General features: G+C 31.6%; 4 protein-coding genes and 1 long non-coding RNA gene across 9 annotated transcripts; 4 read left to right on the plus strand and 1 right to left on the minus strand.

The window, feature by feature from the left end:
- The first annotated feature begins 117 nt into the window (after positions 1–117).
- Positions 118–2,481, plus strand: LOC140669911 (type 1 phosphatidylinositol 4,5-bisphosphate 4-phosphatase). The gene is made up of 6 exons (XM_072900118.1): positions 118–424; positions 552–736; positions 852–1,061; positions 1,133–1,273; positions 1,360–1,414; positions 1,491–2,481. The coding sequence occupies exons 1-6, from the start codon at positions 340–342 to the stop codon at positions 1,574–1,576; spliced, it is 762 nt and encodes a 253-aa protein (XP_072756219.1). The 5' UTR covers positions 118–339; the 3' UTR covers positions 1,577–2,481.
- Positions 2,482–3,087: 606 nt separating this feature from the next.
- Positions 3,088–5,072, plus strand: LOC140670063 (lipid droplet-regulating VLDL assembly factor AUP1-like). Its single transcript, XM_072900513.1, has 3 exons — positions 3,088–3,333; positions 3,662–4,572; positions 4,721–5,072. Exons 1-3 carry the CDS (start codon positions 3,293–3,295, stop codon positions 4,948–4,950), a joined length of 1,182 nt encoding a protein of 393 aa, XP_072756614.1. The 5' UTR covers positions 3,088–3,292; the 3' UTR covers positions 4,951–5,072.
- A 1,096-nt stretch (positions 5,073–6,168) lies between these two features.
- Ssadh (succinic semialdehyde dehydrogenase) lies at positions 6,169–8,948 on the minus strand. Of its 2 annotated transcripts, none has more exons than XM_072900510.1 (2): positions 8,808–8,948; positions 6,169–8,447 (listed from the first exon to the last, which is right to left on the minus strand). In XM_072900510.1, the coding sequence occupies exon 2, from the start codon at positions 8,420–8,422 to the stop codon at positions 6,899–6,901; it is 1,524 nt and encodes a 507-aa protein (XP_072756611.1). In that variant the 5' UTR covers positions 8,423–8,447; positions 8,808–8,948; the 3' UTR covers positions 6,169–6,898. The 2 variants fall into 2 exon arrangements, with proteins under 2 accessions (XP_072756611.1, XP_072756613.1); XM_072900512.1 differs by lacking the exon at positions 8,808–8,948 and adding an exon at positions 8,647–8,784.
- Positions 8,949–8,973: 25 nt separating this feature from the next.
- On the plus strand, positions 8,974–10,644 carry LOC140670064 (peptidyl-prolyl cis-trans isomerase E-like). Of its 2 annotated transcripts, none has more exons than XM_072900515.1 (4): positions 8,974–9,113; positions 9,313–9,482; positions 9,802–10,161; positions 10,263–10,644. In XM_072900515.1, the coding sequence occupies exons 1-4, from the start codon at positions 9,080–9,082 to the stop codon at positions 10,578–10,580; spliced, it is 882 nt and encodes a 293-aa protein (XP_072756616.1). In that variant the 5' UTR covers positions 8,974–9,079; the 3' UTR covers positions 10,581–10,644. The 2 variants fall into 2 exon arrangements, with proteins under 2 accessions (XP_072756616.1, XP_072756615.1); XM_072900514.1 differs by having other exon boundaries at positions 8,982–9,109.
- Positions 10,645–11,965: 1,321 nt separating this feature from the next.
- LOC140670218 (uncharacterized) lies at positions 11,966–13,550 on the plus strand. Of its 3 annotated transcripts, none has more exons than XR_012047496.1 (4): positions 11,966–12,263; positions 12,381–12,526; positions 12,842–13,079; positions 13,388–13,550. It is a non-coding gene; the product is annotated as an uncharacterized lncRNA (long non-coding RNA). The 3 variants fall into 3 exon arrangements; XR_012047494.1 differs by having other exon boundaries at positions 11,983–12,263; positions 12,842–13,030; positions 13,388–13,549; XR_012047495.1 differs by lacking the exon at positions 13,388–13,550 and having other exon boundaries at positions 11,987–12,263; positions 12,842–13,195.
- Positions 13,551–15,044: the final 1,494 nt, after the last annotated feature.

The raw sequence follows: 15,044 nt of genomic DNA on the forward strand, positions 1-15,044 counted from the left end.
GATTAGTTTAAAAAAAAAAAAAGTCCAAATTTTCATTTCCAATCTCGATTCGTTCTCTCTCTCTTCCCTTTCGGCTCTTCGTTATAAATCCATCTCATTTTATGGGCGTGCGGAAATAATGACAGGCGCGCTGGTTTGACAGGAGCAGCTGACAGCTGACAGGGGGTTTCCGCTCTACGTCGTCTCGCGACACCGTGGACACCGAGTGGCCAGAAGAATTCGTATTTTGTCATCCTTGTTATCGATGCACCGGGAGCAGTTCTGTCAAACAATAAGTGCGGAATTGTTGTCGAATTGTCGCGGCAGCGAATCGATCCCATCGCGTCGTGTCGTGACGACATGGGTGACGGCAAGGAAAGCGAGCGGCAGCCGCTGCTGAAGAATGAAAACGTCACGTACAGCTCGCACAGCAGCGATGCGATCGGTGCGTATTAAAATATATGTACCATGATGACGGACACGCCGCCGCTATCGTTCTCTCACGACTCTCTCCCGAAGGGAGTGCCCTGTTTGTATGTACGTTCCCTGAGAGGTATCGTATCCCGTTCCAGACGAGACGCAGTCCAACGTCAACACCGTCTCGCCGATCGGCCCGGATGAATTACCGCCGCCGTATCAGTCCGCGACTCAGGGTGGCATGCCGATGGTTACCTGCAGAGTCTGTCAGGCGATGATAGATATATCAGGCAAGAGGGATCAGCACGTTGTTAAGTGCTGTCAATGTAACGAGGCCACGGTACGTGTCGGAAATCATTGTCCTTGTTTTATTATATTTGTAAATAAATGACAATGTTTTTCCTTTCTTTTTTTTTTTTTTTTTTTTTTTTTTTTTTTTTTTCGTGGATGCACAGCCTATACGGAACGCTCCGCCTGGAAAGAAATATGTACGATGTCCGTGTAATTGTCTGCTAATATGCAAGAGCTCCTCACAACGTATTGCTTGTCCAAGGCCAAATTGTAAACGTATTATCAATCTAGCTCCGAGCCCCATCACACCACCGGTTCTGTCTATGCCAGGCATGTGCAGAGTAGGCTGCGCCCATTGCCATGATACATTCTTGGTGAGCAAAAATATGCGTCGCAAATATTAGAGAATTGTTATTTTTCTATCGAGAGAAATTTTGTCTTTCAGTTTAATACATTAAATAATGCTTTGGCGCGATGTCCACATTGTCGTAAGATATCTTCAGTTGGTCCAGATTTTGCCAGAGGACGAGGAATTGTATTCATTATTGTTGGAATTGTAGCCTTAGTAATTGCTATAGCTGTAACGGCAAGTATTTCAACTTAAATTCCTGTTTATGTATTAAGCGTTAAGTCTATCTTCTAATATTAATTTTACGCTATAAATAATTACAGGTTGGGACCTACAAATACGTAAAGACGAGTGGTGGAATTTATGTTGCTTATGTCGGTAAGTTGACAGTTTATTCTTAGCACTTTGTTGTTATTTGAAAATCTCGTCCATCTAATTTTGGATATGTTTTTAGGTGCATTTTTATTGGCAATTTTGTGCTTGGGACGCAGCATTTATTATTGTACAATGAAAATCAGTTTGATAGAGGGTCCCATGTAGTCTTAAAAAAACGACACTAAAGAGTCCCCTTGAGAAATGAATGTCATATAATCTGTTAGATCAAATGTTTATAGTAATGTGACATCTCAAGTTCGTTTTAAGACAAGAAAGATATATATATATATATATAAATATACACACACATACATGGCCATATGTGCATATGCAGATCTGTATTGTTTATAATAATAATAATAATAATAATGCATGTATACATACATTCTCTTATATAATATGCATACACATATGAACGTGTTTCGTGGTCAGAAAGAAGGCAGAATTTGAAATGCTTTCTTCAGGTAAGATATAATTATAGGAAATTTCTCTCGGAAGTCTTATTTTATAAAGAATTGATTCTCTGCACTTTTTTACATATGCAAGCATAGGATCAATTAAGCATGGGCTCCGATTTTTAATTTCATTCTACTGACTAGAATAGACACTCTATACATATATATATATAGCTTTCTACAATACATTACGCGTATCGAGTGCACATAAATAGAATCAAAGTGCAAACGTGCTCATAATTATTCCAAATATGGGTATATGATAAATTTTAAAATTCATACATAAGTCTATGCAAATTTTGTTTTTAAATCTTTTTTTACATTATTCTATACATGAGTATCTGTAAAGTGTCGAAAAACATAAAAAAAAAAAAAAATATTTCAAATATACATTTCTCGATTTATATATCTTGACACATGTATGAAAAATTGTATGAGATACAAGTGTATGAGTGTATATATTAGTTGTATCAAAATAACGCGATTAGTTAATACAAACTCAAATACGATTATTACACAGAGAATACTGCACGAAATTTTTAGCTCGTTGAAGGGATATGCGAATGCGACTTGGCGTCAGGCGTGAAAATAAAAATATATTTCTTGTAGTGCTAATCGATGCTTGTTCATCTTATAATTTACACATTACTCTTTTAAATATAAATCTTCCTTCTATAAACGTCTCTTCCCTATATAAATTCCTTTACAATGAAAGATGTTACACACTTGTTGGAAAAATAAATTCCGTTTTGGTAAAAAATCAAATGTGTATTTTATATAAATAAATTTGATGATCAAAAAATTATTCATATAAAAAACAACTAAAATAATTAATTAAGAATGAAAAGAATATTTGTTTAATACAAGTATAACAAAACTATTATAAGAACGTATTATATATCGTGTATATTATTTCATCAATCTCAGGAATATTAATTATGTGTAATTTATCAATTAAATTACGTGACTTGTGATTTATATCTTTCAACTTGTTATAAATAATTATATCAAATTAGGGAATTTTATAAGGTCCCAGGTAGCACTGTTCGTTTTATAAACGTTTTCTAAACGTATCTAATACGAAAAGATACGTTTAGAAAACGTTTATAAAACAAACATGTGCTACTTGGGATGGTTTTTGGCCGATTACTGGACATGGCACTTGAAACTTGAAATTCCCGCTGAGACTGTCAAAACAAAAATCCCTAGCGTCGTGACATATGGAACAGCTGATTGTAGAAAGTGGCGAAAAGGAAAATCCGCATCAATTAGAAGGTTACTACTAAGAGAAGCATGTAAAAAAAAAAGGATTAAATAAAAATCGTGTCATTGTCTGAACGGCACCTAACGTGACGATTTAAATACTGCAAAGGAAATACCGAACGGAAGCTGCATCTTTAAATGTAACAGATGTTTGTTGTGAGAGATGACACAAATTGATATCCAGTATTTGTTTAACAGGAGCAGGTAAAACGATCTGTATAATATATCTATAAATATAAAAGCATAGAGCCATAGCCATTATTATTCAATTGCGTTATCTCGTAAATATTGTTGTTGTAAATGTTAATCGAGAAACGTCAAAAGTGAAAGTTTTTTTTATCTTAAGAGAAAGAATATTACTTTTGACACATATGTGAAGTTTAGTAAAAAGGAAGTTTGGAGGAAAAAAAAGTAGAAGTTGGAATTAAATCTACTCCTCACTACATGTGTGACATCAAAGTTTTTTTTTTTTTATATTGCATATTATACTGCATTGAAATACGTAACCGATTGTGAATTATTGTGAATTTAGGTTTCCTAGTGGTTGGCGTCTTCTACTTGTAATATTATATTCTCCAGTGGGTGTTCTACTTGCGTTACTGCGATTATTCGTAACATTACAACTTTGGCTTTTTGCATCGCTATTACCAGATTGTAATCCTCTTCAAACGTTCTTAAATTACGGTATCAGCTTTGCCTTTGGAATCATAGTTAAATTCGACAGCGAAAGCGAACTCAGAGATAAGCAATCGAGAATAATAATTGCTAATAATGTCTCTGTTCTGGATCACTTTGCTATACACCGAACAACGGAGACGCTGATTCCCAGTGTTTGGGAATTACCTGCTGCTCTGAGCAATGCGCTGGGATTACAAAAGATGGACATGAGCAGCAAGGAGATACTGATCGCCAACATAAAGCAATTTCTTTCCACCTCCACATATAGCGTCGCTATACAACCCGAATTTGGCACAACTAATAGCAAAGTCGCTCTGTTGAAATTTAATTCTTGGCCATTCAGCATAGAAACGTCTGTTCAGCCGATCGCCATCAAAGCGTCAAGACCAGAGTTTGTACCTGTGCACATTACCTCATTGGCTTCGACATGGTGGACGGAAGTGTTTTGGTTTATGTTCGTCCCTTATACACTTTTCACACTCAAGTACCTGAAAATTAGACGAAACCCTGATCATGAGGCCCTTGTGCGGGAGGTGGAGAGGGATATCGCGGATGCTTTGGGACTTGAAACAAGTCCTCACACTGTATCGGACAAAACAGAGTATGAAAAGCGTTACCGAATGGAAATGATACTTAGCAACACCCGTTCTAACAGAAGTACGCCGAATTCACAAGTTATACATAGCACAGAGGTACAAAGGATGGTTCGTCAAGTCAGTGAAGTACTTCCATTAGTCCCACATAATGTGATTCTTCGAGATCTTTGTATGTATTATACACACACCTAAAATATCTACCTTAGTTTAATTGTATTAATTTTATATATAGTATTTAATATTTAGTATTTACAATTTTATAGTAGTGTTTGATGATGGAACAATTATTAAATTAAATTTGCTATTTTGTTTTACAGTGAAAACTCGGAATGTTGATGTTACGATTGCCAATATTCTTGATGGCATAGTTACTTATATTCCAGAGCCAAATCCACAAACTCCATCGTCTGTAACATCATCTAGTGGATCTACAAATTCTGCAAAAGACAAAACATTCGGTACTTCTTCCTTCCAAGAAAAGAAAGCTAAAATGATACAGGAGGCCAGAGAAAGGTATATTAAAAAACATGGACTGACAAATTGCTGACATTCTTATTATTGTTTTATTCTGGTTATAACACTGTGAAAGACAACATGTATGAAACTTGTTTTACTGCATATGTATTATATTTACTATTACATTATGTGAATATATCTTTATTTCTAAAATATGATAATGTAATTATACAAATACCTATTCATTACAATCTCAAATGACAACAAATTTGTCATTTCTATATAATTATCAGTGTTATTACATAATCAGAAAATAAAGGAATACGCACATGAAAAAACAACAACAAGGAAGATTAAGGGACTTTTATATATCAGATTATCAATTTGTGGTAGATAATGCAGGACACGTTACAAACACATTATTATTACTTTTTTTGTATATCAGAAGATAAAATATAAGCATAATATAATATAATTAATATATATATATATATATATATGTATATATATATATATATATATATATATATATATATATATATAATATACGTGTTTTATATATATTATATAATTATAATAGAGAAATATTATGTATCTTCAAGTTGAATGAAGATTAGAAGATTCTGACGAATTAAATAATAGATATAATAAAAGTCCCCTTTTATAAAGTTTTAAATGAGTTTCAATATGTTAATTTTGTACTTCATTATAAAATTGACAATCACTTCTACAATAGTTTCAATTTTATATTGCATTATAGATATTGACAGCTAAGTTGTAAAGAAATATGATAATTGAACAATATTTCAAAATGTGATGTAGTCAAGAAAGATGAAAGTGTAACAAACAAAATGTATATATATATATATATATTTTTTTTTTAAATATAATTTTTAATATAATTTCTTTTTTCTCTTCATGTTTTTGTTTTTATATACTCTAAACTTTTCTGGAGTTCTCATCTACTTATTGTTAATAACGATATGATTAAAACTAAACTAAAATATAGCTTTCATTGTAGAAAAAATATGTATATGCAGAAAAATGTGTTTTTAGGTGCTTCTTACATGTATATTGTACTCCATTTACAAAATTTGGAAGACTTGTTTTGTACTATAATATATTATATAGAAAATATAAAATTTATAACAGAAAAAATAGATTAGAAAAATACAAACAATATTCTTTTATAATTAATATTAGAATCTATAAAAACTTAATACACATATTATTCTTACTTATATAATCTTACTTATTATATTAAACTGCTATACTTAACATTTAACATTAATATTTAATAAATATATAAGGTAAATCATTTTAATATCTTAAAATTTCTTTTCTTGCTGTCAAAGAAGGCTTTTAGACAAAAGTTATTTCATACTAAAGGTAAAATATAATGGTGATATCAATTTGATCTTGAAAGATATTTTCATAATCATCTATATCATTGATAGTGCTTCTAGATAATGGTAAGCACTTATTATTTTGAAAATTCATAAGGCTTTAATAAACTTCTATGTAAATAAATATGTATAATCTCATTAAAAAAAACTATAACTTTTATTTAATCTTAAAAACAAACCAACATCGCCATTGTTTTTCCTTTAGTAACTTGATTTTTTTTTTGTAATGTATAAAAAAATTTTCTGTGCGAACATTAAAACTCCCATTTTGTGGAAGTTTTTTAACGAAGCAAATTTTGTACTTTTTAATAAGTGTAATGTGATACTAACTAATAAAGCTGCTTGAATTTAAATTAATATACATACAAGTAAAGCATATTATTTTCAATGTAAATGTAAAAATAATAATACTTTATGATAAATATCTAATTATACAGAAATCTTTCTACAGATGTTTAAAAGACTGTAAAATCTGTAAAATCTTTGTTTTCACGTCTCCTTTCACTTATGTGTAAGTTATATAATTAAATTATATAGCCTATTATTGTCTATCATTGAATTATAGCATCCATTATCGGATAATCAAATAACTGCTATTTAAAAGGTGTACTATATCGTTCTTTTCTTGCATGATCAGCGTTTAAGATTGCCGATACACACATACTTGATATTGAGAAAATCTTCGACCCCGTGCTTAGAACCTTCTCTTCCTAAACCAGATTCCTTCACCCCACCAAAGGCGGCCTCCGCGCATGAAATTAATCCCTCATTGACGCCCACCATACCGACCTCCAGCTTGCGAGCTACTCTAAATATCTGCGATATATCCTGTGAAAAAAAGTATCCGGCTAAACCGACCGGCGTGTCATTGGCTTGCCTTAATACATCCTCTTCGTTGCAAAACTTATTGATCACAGCTACGGGTCCGAAGATTTCCTTGTTGTATATTTGCATGTCCTTAGTTATGCCGGTCAAGAGGGTAGGCGCATAAAACAGCGGACCGAGATCCGGCAATGGTCTACCACCGCAATGTACCTTGGCACCCTTCTGGACCGCATCCTCCACCAAACTGTTCACCATGTCCAATTGGCTCCTCTTGATGAGAGGTCCGTGAGTGACACCCTCCTTACTACCATCTCCCAGCTTAATATCCTCCTTGATCCTCTCGACAAATTTCTCAACAAACTCGTCGAAAACACTCTCCTCCACGAAGAATCTGTTCGCCGAGACGCACGTTTGACCAGTGTTGCGGAATTTACTTGCCATAGCGCTATTTACAGCTAGACCGACGTCTGCGGTTTTAAACACGATGTAAGGAGCGTTACCGCCCAGCTCGAGGCCGAGTCGTTTGACAGTCGAAGCGCATTGCTTGTACAGGATCTTTCCTACGGCTGTGGAACCGGTGAACGATAATACCCTTACTTTGGGATTCTCGCACAGTTCCTTGCCAACGGCGGCGGAATTTGTCACGCTCGTGGTGAGCACGTTCAAGATTCCTGCAGGGAAACCCGCCTGGTCTGCTAGCTCCGCTAATGCCAGTGCTGTCAACGGGGTGTCTTCAGACGGTTTCACGACGCACGTGCAGCCAGCAGCAAGAGCGGCGCCCGCTTTCCTGGTAATCATAGCGTGTGGAAAATTCCATGGTGTGATTAAAGCAGCTACTCCGACTGGTTGTCTCAATAAAAATAATTCCCTGTTAGACGCAGGAGCCTGCAAAATTTCACCCTCTATCCTCCTAGCTTCCTCCGCGAACCACTCCACGAAGGAGTTTCCATACTTGATCTCTGCCCTAGACTCAGCGAGGGATTTTCCATTTTCCTTGGTCAAAATATGGGCAAGATCCTCCGAATGTTTGACCATCAAGTTGTACCAGTTTCTAAGCAAATCGCTTCTCTCCTTGGCTGTAGTTTTACTGAACGATTCAAAGGCTGTGGCAGCAGCATCGATGGCTACTCGAGTATCGGCAACACTCATATCAGGAACATGAGCAATAACAGTATTGTCAACCGGATTGCAAACGGGAAATGTGTGTTTGCTACTGGCACTTATCCAATCTCCATTGACATATGCGTTATCTCTTAAAAGATGCATTGCTCTACAATTCCAAGGCACACGATGAGACAGATAGCACCGTAACAACCTTGTTCTAACAAACATTTTCTTGCTCGCAACCAGATGTGTCCTGCAATAAATGCAGAATCATGTAATAAAAGATATGAAAAATTAAAGAAAAACGTCATAAACTGAAATTATCAAATACAAGTTATTTGTTCCATTGACTTGAATGTATAAATATTTTATTTCCAATCTCTGATTAGATTCTCCTTGTTTGATAACCTTGTGTAATATCAAAAGTTAATATGTAATTGATTGCAGCTTACTTTTTTACATTCGACGTTTCCTGTTATGTGACATATCTTTTCACATCTTGCACGCGTATATAAAGTATAATTTAACCCACTTTGCATATCATAAGGTAAATCGTACAAGTGTTTTATCAGAACCAAAAAATCCAGCAGTTATATATTTTGATAAAACTTACCCTCCAGCCACGGGTTGTTAAATTAATGACTCGCGCGTCCGCTGCTTCTGACGTTTCACCGGTCGCTTGACAATTGGAAGGTGGCAATTGACAGAACGAACTTATATAAGAGCGGCGTAATTTTGCATCATGTATACTCGATTTATAAAGCGCTCCTTCGCCGTTGCCGGCGCGTTGGCGTCTTTCGGTCAATATATACATGTTTCGTTATCGGCGGATTGATTGTTCAAGTTATATGAGAATCGCATTTAAACAACAACGTACAACGCACCATGAGCGGCAACACAAAGCGAACCATTTATGTAGGCACGTATGGATTAAGTAATTAAGAACTTTAACCGCTAACCTTTAACACACGCGTTTGACGTGAACCTTAACCTCAAATGTGATGCACATTTCATCCCTGTATTTGGGAAATGATTTTTCGAAAACGTTACGATATCACGAGAAACGTTAATTATGTGCAGGAAATTAATAGTTTAATTTTGCCTATTTTTTTTTTTAGGTGGTCTGGCCGAAGAGGTCGACGAAAAGGTACTGCACGCAGCATTTATACCCTTTGGAGAAATTGTGGATGTTCAAATACCGTTGGATTATGAATCTGAAAAGCATAGAGGATTTGCATTCATTGAATTCGAAATGGCAGAAGACGCAGCTGCAGCTATAGATAATATGGTAGATTTGTAAAACAACACTTGTATTGTTGTGAGTTTAATAGAACAGTAATCTAATGTTTCAAGATTTTTTTAAACTGCTATAAATAATTAATTTCATGATCAATTTATTGAATATTGAAATAATAGCTTCTGAAGTCATTGATAAATTTTATTTGTACCAAGTAACGTGAAGGATACATGTGGGATGAATACAGAATACTTTTTTAATTTTTTATCTCTTATCTAATCTAATCTTAAGCATTTATATGAGCAATGTGTCATCTTGTTTATGTTTTTATCACGATAAGTGATTAAAAATAATCTACTTTGATTAACAGAATGACTCGGAATTATTTGGCCGGACAATAAGGGTAAATATTGCTAAGCCACAAAAGATAAAAGAAGGTTCATCGAAACCAGTATGGGCGGATGATGCTTGGTTACAAGAACACGCAGGCGAGACGTTGAAAAATGACGATAATACAAAGACAAATGATGTTACGCAACCAAAGAAAGCAAAGCAGAATCCTCAGGTTTATTTTGACATAAGCATCGGAAAGCAAGAAGTTGGTAGAATTATCATGATGTTACGAGCAGACGTTGTGCCAAAGACTGCAGAAAATTTTCGAGCTCTTTGTACGCACGAGAAAGGATATGGATATCAGGGTAGCACCTTTCACAGAATCATTCCAGACTTTGTATCCTTAAGTATTGTTTTATGCATCTCTTGAATTAATTTCACGTTTCTTAATACAAATATAAAATTAAAACTACAAAATCCTTAATACAAATATAACAGATGTGTCAAGGAGGCGATTTTACGAATCATAATGGTACAGGTGGTAAGTCGATCTATGGCAACAAATTCGACGACGAAAATTTCGACCTCAAGCACACGGGTCCAGGGACCCTATCAATGGCAAACTCCGGCTCAAACACTAATGGATCGCAATTTTTCTTATGTACAGCCAGAACGGATTGGCTGGATGGAAAGCATGTAGTCTTTGGGCATGTCCTTAGTGGATTAGATGTGGTCAAAAAGATTGAAAAATGTGGAACAAAAGCAGGCACACCGGCGCAAAAAGTCGTCATAACTGCCTGTGGAGAATTAGTGTAGTTATTTTATATATATATATATATATATAAAATATTTTTTAATAAATTATGATTTGTACAAATAATTCGTAATACACATTATTTAACATTTTTAATTACACGTCTGTCATATTAATTCCATAAACATGTAGACATCTCTATTATCTCTTCTAAAAAGGTATACGTACATATATTCAAATTTCCAATATCAAAAGTGAAGACGCCTAATAAAAGATAATTAACATATTCTGCTAGTTTTTATATTTAATTTTATAATATATAGCCTAATATAATATAGTCTTCTTTCACTATTTTCAGAAAATGATTCGGCTAAATCCGATTATGACAATTGTTCTTTTAGACAGATAAAATTAACATTTAATAGATATATACGTATATTGTATATAATTTGCTTATTTGAATTATAGTTATTATATTTAGCATTATTAAATACAAATGTATATATCAAAAATACATAATGCATATACATTTTGTGTATGTGCGTGTGTATTAGAAATACATAACAAATGTACTTAAAAAAATATTCTTTTTATCAAATCTCTTGATATTATATCAATTTATTAAATCAATTATATATGTGCTTAGATTAGATCTTTGTTTTTCATTGTACATTGTACATTTTCAGAAGCACGCTTAAATTCACAGTGGTCAAGTCATAACTTAAGAAAATTTCCATGATCTAATAAATTTTATACTACGTAAATAATGCAATTTGTTTGTTCAATATCGTAGAAACTTTATGAATTATTTAGGTGAGCAATTTAAAGGCTAAGAATTTTATTTAATCATTATTTAATAAATTCTCAATTTGTCACGAAAAATCTATTATTCTCTAAAATATTGTATAAATATAATTATGTATAAATTAAGTTGAGTGCAATATGTATTATATTTTTTATCTCAAAAAGAAAGTCTCTTAAGAATTACAAAAATTGTTTCAAAATTAACTCTTATATAATAACATAAATCAGCAATTTATCATTCATGCATAGTTAATTCTATTAATCTCAATTTGTATTTTTAGATAAATTAAAAGAGAATATACAAATATTCTCTATATAAGTAAATTTTTAATTAGATTTGTTTTAAAAAGAAAATCCTTTACAAGAGTTGTAGAGGCTTTCGAAATGCGTGATGTTTATGCTGATAAATAAACTGTCAAAATAAGTCCCTATCATTTTACACATAATAGTAAATATTTATTGTTAAAATTATGACTTAAAAGCAGTTTAAAATTATTATCAACAATATTTATGAGAATTATATGTACTATTCAAACATTATATTTATAAATTTGTTAATCCTAGCGCGCCTCGAAGTTATGCTTCGCGAATCAAAAGTCGTCTTTTCGACTCGATTCGTATTCGACTTTGTCATGTATCGGTCGTCTAAAGGAACTGAAAAAACAATAACATTAAAGCAGAATAAGAATTTTGAGATTTCTATACATCATTCAACGAACAAATCAAAAACATTGTAAAAGGTTCTCGAATACCTATGGTTGAAAATCTCCTTCGGACGACCGCTCCCATGCATTTAGATCTTGGGACGCAAAGAGATAGTGTGTTATAGTCTTGTACACGATAATTAAGCAATAAAAATTTATCTGTCAAAAATTTCTTATACATAATTAGATTAGACCGAGATTACCCGGGATCCTCAACTCCATTCGCATACATAGGAGGTAAGAGATTTGTTTATTTTTTATAATAAATGCTTTTCAATAGTATCGAGAAGTCTTAAATTACCAATGTAATGAATATGGACGACAAGGGTGTTAAATAGACAATTGTCTGCATAGAGTCGCAACGAAACTGTCATCCCGTATCACCTTTGGATAATACTGATTCTACTACAAGTTTTGGGAAATATTCAACCTCAAGATGAAGATCTACGTGTTCGCTTTTTTGGTCGTGACTGCGGTCGTCATCGCATTTCCTATTAAAGGTATATAATCAGGAGCTAAATATATTTACAGTTTCATAATTTAATCTCAACGCAAATATACAGTCTAATGAGAATGTTCACACGCAAATGATGATGTGTTATGCGTGTCTAAATTAAATATAATATATGCGACAGTTTTCTTGTTTTTATGTTTTTTTATATTACAATAAAAATAATTGAAATATATTAAGTCTATATTTTTACTTTATATTTTGTAATTACTTTAATTTTTTAAATATTAATAACTATATCTTCATAATTATTATGATTTTGTTTTAATATTATAACACCATTATTCTGTTATGTGTATTTTAGATGAAAAAAGATCGATATACGACGATAAGGACTTGCGGCCGCAGGAGGAAAACAAAACTTGGCACCTTGTATTTATCAAACAACTCAATGAGAAATACCATTGTACCGATGGTGATCGTGTTTTTAACGATTATTGCAATAGTAAATGTATTTATGAGGAACACTTAAGTGGAGGAGATTGCAAGAATGGTGATTGCAGATGCTACATCCTACACTATATATATAAGTCATGATTCGTGTAACTAATTACAACTTTATATTTTCGATTATATTTTAATAATAAAATTATTACAATTTGATTAATATTATACACATTGTATGCGGGTTTAAACTAATAAAAAATAGTAATTCTTTTTTCCTGCGTACAATAATGTGTTAAATTTTTATTGAAAACTGCATTGATAATAAAGGGGAAACTAGCATTCCATATCGTAGAGTTAATAAAAGAGATTCAATAAAAGAAAGAAATGTGTAGTGTGATATAAAATGTCAAATTATTTTAATCAATATATATATATAAAATTACGTTTTTTTCATTATTTTCAGAGGCCACTTTCCTAACTACTACATCAAACTATAAAAATCATTCTCTTAAAAGCTTCGAATGGAATTTTAATGAATATATATGACGTATTCAAACATTGAAAATTTATTAACATTAATTTGTATGTGTAGACCAATGTATATGTATAGTAATTTGTCTGTAATAAATATGCTTTAAATATCTTAAAACAATATCTTTTTTGTATGCTCTTATATCTTTCGTTTACTACATAATATTTTAGAAAGTTATGATTATTACTATAATTTATGATTTATTACTTTAAAAATTACTTTAGTGATGAAATATGATTATATATATTGCATAATACCATAAATAATATATTTTGATGTGCTTAATTTGATTATATTTGTTATACAAATTTTATCAATTACTTAATTGAGCAATTTTAAGAATTTTAAATGAAATATTTAATAAAAATCAGTCACATATTATTTATTATAATTAAGATAGAATTATTGCTCTATATATAATTTGAAAAAAAAACTATTAGCCTGACTATAATTTGCTATTTTAAAAAAAAAATTATATATAAGATCTTTATTTACGAGAAATAGATTCCATGAAAATACTTCGAATATAGAAAACACTTATATGGAATGGTAAAATGTATAAAAGTATGTGCGTTCTAAAAAGATAATTTTTTTTTCAAATTAACAATTAGACATAACTAATACTCAATATGATTGCATAATATTTTCTGATATCCACGTTATTAAAATTACTGCAACAATTGCCACAAAATTACTTAAAAATATTTATTGAGCTTAATTAGAAATTGATTTAATAATTTGGTCACTTTTATCTTATTTTATGGCACTTTTGCAGCCTTCTAAACTCAACGTTATATTTGCCATTGCTTTTTCTATCTTTCTTTTAAAAATCAAATTTCTCTCTCTCGGTTGATATCAATGTGTTTATGAAAAATTCACAAAGATAATAAAATAGAACTGAAAATTTGACCGCAAATATAGAATTTTCTAGTCGTGAATGAAAAGAGTGGCTTTTTACTCCGCGAATATCGAAAACGCGAGTAGAGAATTCGCAAAGAAGCTTTGACTGTTTAGTCTACATTATATCTTACTTATGTGTAATTATATAATTATTAATTTATATAATAAATTATTCAATTGAGATTTTCAAAATTAGAATGAATTTATTATACACTCTCCTACTTTTTTGTCACGTAACTATTGACAGTCAGAAATAAAAAAAAAAAGATAAAATTAAGTATAATTTGTCTAAATAGATAAAAAAACGTGGAATCTCAGAAATGCAGTATCTAAGGAAGTAATTTTTCCACATGTTGTTTGTTTAATTATATAATTATTATATAACAACATGTTTAATTGTTTTATTATATTATATTGTTTTACATATAATAAATACGAAAGAGAGAATATTTGTGATTGAAAATCATCTTTAATTTTGATTTGTAACATATAATTGAAATCATTGATGTAAAATCTTTAATGCAGCAGACATAATGTATGATAATCTGTTTCGAAAGATTGGCGTAATATTAATTATAAATATTAATTAATATGCAATAATAAAAAATAAATAATGCAATAGTTTTTACAAAGCAACAAAATTATGTTTTATCGTTGTAAATTAATAAAGAAAAGTTGATAACTTTTG

Source organism: Anoplolepis gracilipes, chromosome 10, assembly GCF_047496725.1.
Source record: "Anoplolepis gracilipes chromosome 10, ASM4749672v1, whole genome shotgun sequence".
Classification (NCBI taxonomy): Eukaryota; Metazoa; Arthropoda; class Insecta; order Hymenoptera; family Formicidae; genus Anoplolepis; species Anoplolepis gracilipes.